Below are 5740 nucleotides of genomic sequence, written 5' to 3'. Positions count from 1 at the left end.
GGCCAAGAAGGCCAATGGCATCCTGGCCTGTATCAGGAACAGCGTGGCCAACAGGTCCAGGGAAGGGATTCTGCCCCTGTACTCAGCGCTGGTGAGGCCACAGCTTGAGTCCTGTGTCCAGTTCTGGGCCCCTCGGTTCAGGAAGGAGATCGAGGTGCTGGAGCAGGTCCAGAGATGAGCAAGGAGGCTGTGAAAGGATCCAGCACAAGTCCTGTGAGGAAGGGCTGAGGGAGCTGGGGGTGTTCAGCCTGGAGAAGAGGAGGCTCAGGGGAGACCTCATCACTCTCTACAACTCCCTGAAAGGAGGTTGGAGCCGGGGGGGGTCGGTCTCTTCTCCCGGGCAGCTCTCAGTAAGACAAGAAGGCATGGTTTTAAGCTCTATCAGGGGAGGTTTAGGTGGGATATTAGGAAAAAATTCTTTACAGAGAGGGTGATCAGGCATTGGAATGGGCTGCCCAGGGAGGTGGTGGATTCTCCGTCCCCGGAGGTTTTTAAGAAGAGACTGAATGTGGCACTCAGTGCCATGGTCTGGGAACCACAGTGGCAGTGGATTGAGGGTTGGACTTGATGATCTCAGAGGACCTTTCCAGCCCAGATGAATCTGTGATTCTTCGATTGTTAATAAATTTAATCAATTTTCCAGTTTTATTTAAGACTGTGTTCTGACATTACTTCAAGGATATTAAAACAGAGGTGAGAAAGTAAAGCACATGTGTCAGTAAGAGGTCTGGAGCTCCTGCCTCCCCCTGGGCTGAGCAGTGGGGTTTAGGGTCAATTCCCCACACAGTATTACTGACACCTTTTCCTCCTCAGGGGGAGGACTCCTCACATTCTTCCCCTACTCCAACGTGGGGTTCCTCTCATGAGGAATCCTTCAGGAACCCCTCTGCCATGAGTACCTCCCACAGATGCAGTCCCTCAGGAACTGCTCCAGCCTGGGCAGCCCACAAAGTCACGGCTGCTGCAGGAACAGTCACCTCCTCTGACACGGGGCCCTCCATGGCTGCAGATCCACATCTGCCCCTCTTCATGATCCTGCACAGGCTGCTGCTTCCCTTCTGCCCACATGAATCCACATCTTTTTTCCACATAACATTTGATGACACAAAACTGGGTGGAGTGGCATATAGCTCAGAAGGCTGTGCTGCCATTCAAAGGGACCTATCCAGGCAGGAGAGCTGGGCAGGGAGAAATTGAATGTATTACAGCAAGGCCAAGTGTAGAGTCTTACATCTGAGAAAGAGCAACCTCAGGTACCAGTGGGGCCTGAGCTTCAGTGATGGTGGATCCTACAGCCACAGGATCTGCTGCACGTTGGATGTTGAACTCTGTGCTCCCAGGGTGCTCGTTGTGAGCACTGCAGGTGGGACAACAAGTGCTGTGTCACTGCCCTGGCTGGAAGATGTTGTTCCCGTGGGGTTTGTTGATGGACTGGTGGGGAAAGACAAGCTGCCTTGGCAGTGTCTAAATTCCTCTGTCCACATACCAGCTTCAGCAGATGCAGAGTGCAAGTGCTCCTGATGCCAGCTACTTTCATCCTGCTTCTCCCCTCTGCACCCTGGGCACAGGAACATGTGAAGGCTCCTCTGTCCTCACTGTGCCCAACAGATGTCACTGGTGCAACTGGAGCAGGCGGAAATTTTGCCTCTATGGCCATGCTGATGGATTTGCACTGAAAGTAAAATTCTTCCTGTTTCCCACTATCACCTGTCCATGCACCCTGGTCTGTAGCTCTGCATCTCCTCCTGGAAGGACTTTCAGCAGAGTTTTTCCTCTTCCTGAGTATGGTACTCTGTACATAAAATTCTGAGTCTTTTGGAAAATTCAGCCTAGAAAATGTAGCTACTATGGTTACACAGGCAAAGGAAAATATGATTTTATTTATTCATTAGGACAAAATTTATCCATTTATTTATTTATTCAGCCTAGAAAATGTTTTTACTACAGTTACACCGGTAAAGGAAAATATAATTTTATTATTTATTTATTTACTTAATTACTTATTAGGACAAGAGGTCTCCATTAGCTACAGTGAAACTGGGGCTACTGCCTGAGTTGTTTTGTCATCAAACCGGATAGAGCTGCGCTGACAGATGCACGGTCTCCATGTGGTTGATGTTGCTGGGAGAAACCAGATCAGTGTTGAAATATTCTGCTGGAGTCAGGAAGAAAGGCAGCCTCCTTCAGCATCTCTCCTGGGTCTCAGAGTCTCTGCTTTACATGTCGGAGCAGGAATAGTTATAAAACACAAAGAAAAACATGTTACAAGGGTTATGTAGGTACCTTGCTCTTTTCCAATGTGTCAGACATCTTTTCACATGTGCTTCCTAAGGCATTTTCTCTTTCTTAGTACAGAAAGAAATTGGGACTTTATATGACTGACACTGAAAGGAATTTTCCTGGGTCTTCTCCCCTTTGCCTTTACCTCTTGTTTTGGAATTTTCTACTGCAGGTGGAGTCATCCCAGTTTGGGAGACAGCTCTGAGTGGCATACGCCCTCATTGTCAAGAAGACTCAGTCCCTGAGTCCATGGTGGGGGAGTAAGTAACACTGTTTTTTCCCTTGTTTGTCATGCACCAGCTCACAAAATGTCTATAGATGGCACCATTTGCAGGCATCTCTGCTCTGACTTAATTTGTCTGCCTACTTCTGCGGTATAAAGTAAATTAAAATATGTGGTTGAGGTTTTTGTTCATTCATTTTTAGGGTAATTAAACACAGTTACTTCTCATTGCTCTCTTCTGTTTGCTCTTGAAGTTTCTGCAGAGCACTGTGAAAACCCAAATACAGTTCCAGGGCTAGAGTGCCTTTTGTAAATATGCAGTATGTGGGGCAGATACCAGGGAAGAGGTTTTTAACCATATATTTAGCAACTGTATGGGCAAAGCCCTGGCCCTGCTGAAGTGAAAAGCACTGCATCTCTTGGCTGAAGAGTGTCTGCTCTGCCTGCTGCCTGATGTCTGCCTGTCAGAAAGGTCAAGGATTCATCATAAAACATGTGATCATCATGTCCTTGGAGTTTCCACCAGAGCCACAACAATCCAATTTTGGACTTCTGGTGTTTTTCTGATGTGATACCAATAAAGAGAAATGTACACCCTTGGAAGGGAAGGAAAAAAAGGGGAAAGTAAGAGGCCTCAGACTGCAGCAGAGCATTGTATAGATCAGTGCTCTGAACAAGAAAGTGTTAAGCTTGAGGGAAGCAGGGTAAGGAGATGGGGTACTTTGGAGTGGTTGGCAGAGCCTGTACATTCTTCTCTCTGCTTTTTTGTCAGGTGGGGTACCTGGACCTGCTTCCAGCTTTGCCATAGAAGCTGCCTGATCTCAGTGAGAACAGAGAAGTCCCAAGGAGGAGGTGATGACACAGCAGCCAACAACATCCAGTTTAGATGTGCAGATAAAACTGTGCTAGTAGGTGATGGATTATCATGGGATAGTTTTGGCCCATGGAGCAAAAGATGCAATATATGTGGCCTCCAGACCAAGGTAGAGCCCCCACAGGGCTTCAGGATGACACTGCACTCAACAATGTAAAGTTCTTCATCAGTCTTCATCACTTCCTACACATCTCACACAGCAAATGAAACATCAGTAAAACTTATCTCTAGCTTTATACTGAGACATGTCTGTGATGTTTTGACTGCTTGCATCTTGCTGCACTAGCCAATGCCTCACATGATTTTTTTTACAGATACCACTATGTTAGCATAGCTTCTCCTAGTTACTGAGGTGTATTATGTTCACAAGAATCATCATACCATGTAACTGCTGGTATATCTCTATGAAAATGCCCAATCTCTGACAACTGCTCAGAGCTGAGGAACAGATTTTTCAACTATTTTTTTTCTTTTTTTGGTCTCTGACTGGTGAGTTTCTTCCAGGATTGCTCTGCCCATTTTTCCTTTGTTCAAAATAATATTTGGCCTATTAACATGACAGGCAGAAAAGAATGGGTAATAGTTTGAGTCTACTTGATGTTTCTAACCAAAGGGAAAATGACCAGCAAGAGCTAAATGGAGTGAGATGGAAATTTGGGTGGGCTTGTGAGAAATGTCAAAGGTTTGGTATCATTGTCCACTCCTACTTCAAGTGCCTTAAGTCTTGTATGTGTTTTTACAAGTAATCTCTTAGCTCATACCTGAGCTCCTGCCTTAGGGAACATGGGTAGAAAAAGTGCATGCACTGAGCATTCACCTCAGTGTGAATGTGGTGTTAGCTGGGTGGGCTGCAGCTCCCCAGATCTCCCTTTTTGCTGCTTTTTGGTGCTCCACTGGCTCACCCAGATGTTAATGCAATACTCATTTTCATGGGACTTGTTTTTTTGTTCATTGCCTCTGGGCTTCATGCTCTAAATAGATTGGGGAGAATCCAAACTAAAAATAAACCTTGTCATTCATCCATTTTTTATGCTCCAATTTGCAGTATAAGCTTGAAGTTATTATCTTCTCCTGATGTGATAGTTGTAAAGAATGTACTTTCAATGTGGGGCAAAATCATGCTTGGAGATCATTACTGGGCCCATTAGGGGTCTGAGCCACTGGGCATCACTGGCAAGAGTTGAAAACTCTCTGCCTATGAGCATCTTTTAGGAAATCTAGTTGTTGCTGTTTGCTCAAAGGAAGCATTATGCATCTTTGTGTAGTTAAAGCAACGTAGGGACATGGTGCTGGTCCTCTCTAGGTATTTAGCTGGCCATGTCCAGAATCACAGCCACATGGAAGAGCACAGAGCCTGTGGATGGAGGTTCCTTCTGCCAGTTCACATCCTCTTCTTGGCACATAGACAGCAGCCATTGCCAGTCTGACTCTTCACTGATGTGAATTTTCCTTCTTGTCACTTTACTAAAAAAAAAATATTTGAATAATAACTATATTTTCTTTGAAGAGGAATGGAATGTGGCAGGTAAAATAATAGAACAAACATGATGTGTGCTTTGGTTAAAGCATTTTGATAAATCAGGGGTTTGCTCTTGAGTAGACCATGGGTTTGTGTAACTCTTCGTACTGTCTCTGGTACCGGTACCCAATATCTGATGTTTGATGCAATAAAAAGTTTCTCTGAGTCAGGGAAATCATCAGTATAAATTATACTGGTAAAGCTGAGAGCAATCATTGAATTGGTGACTGCAATGTTCTCAAGCGATGGCCTTTGGAACAAAGTTATTTCTTATGGCACTTGTGCCATTTTATGTCCTATTTCCTCAGTTTGGACAGCACAGGAATTTTCCAAGTGATGGCTCAAGATAACAGAAGCCAGTCATGCAGAACCCAAGACTGATTGCATGTACTGCTACTTAGTGGAGAATAAGAAAATTCTCTCTGTGTACTGTATGGGTATTGCTTCCTGGCTTCTGCTTCCTGAGGTGCAGGTGGAGTAAACTGATGTACCTCCAATAATATCATTTAAAGTTACTTCATTTGGAGCACTTGTCAAAGCCTCAGTGGTGCAAGAAAAAAATCTTAGAAACATTCCTGAATTTTAAATTTTTTTTTATTTAAAAAAGAAACTTTTCACCCAGACTTTCTGCTGTAAATTTGGATAGCTGTGATTTATTTCATCTTGGGATCTGATGTATTTCTCAATATTTTAAGCTGTTTCTTTATAATTTGGCACTTCTTAGGTCATCCTTTAGCTGCTTTTGGACCTCTTCTCTGCAGAGATTTTAAATAACTAATTTTTTTAAGAATTGTTTATTTTGCAAAACCAACCAAGCCAGCACTTGAAATAGAAAGGATTATTT

At 44.2% G+C, this 5740-nt stretch overlaps 1 protein-coding gene across 1 annotated transcript; it reads left to right on the top strand.

The window, feature by feature from the left end:
• Positions 1–1489: 1489 nt before the first annotated feature.
• On the top strand, positions 1490–3584 carry LOC139791776 (vitelline membrane outer layer protein 1-like). The gene is given in 5 exon segments (XM_071734373.1): positions 1490–1678; positions 2453–2471; positions 2474–2540; positions 3276–3502; positions 3505–3584. Coding segments are annotated over 5 exon segments (573 nt in total). The 5' UTR covers positions 1490–1498.
• Positions 3585–5740: the final 2156 nt, after the last annotated feature.

The sequence above is a fragment of the Heliangelus exortis genome, chromosome 1 (genome assembly GCF_036169615.1).
Source record: "Heliangelus exortis chromosome 1, bHelExo1.hap1, whole genome shotgun sequence".
Taxonomy (NCBI): Eukaryota; Metazoa; Chordata; class Aves; order Apodiformes; family Trochilidae; genus Heliangelus; species Heliangelus exortis.
This window is presented reverse-complemented; position numbering and strand designations above follow the sequence as displayed.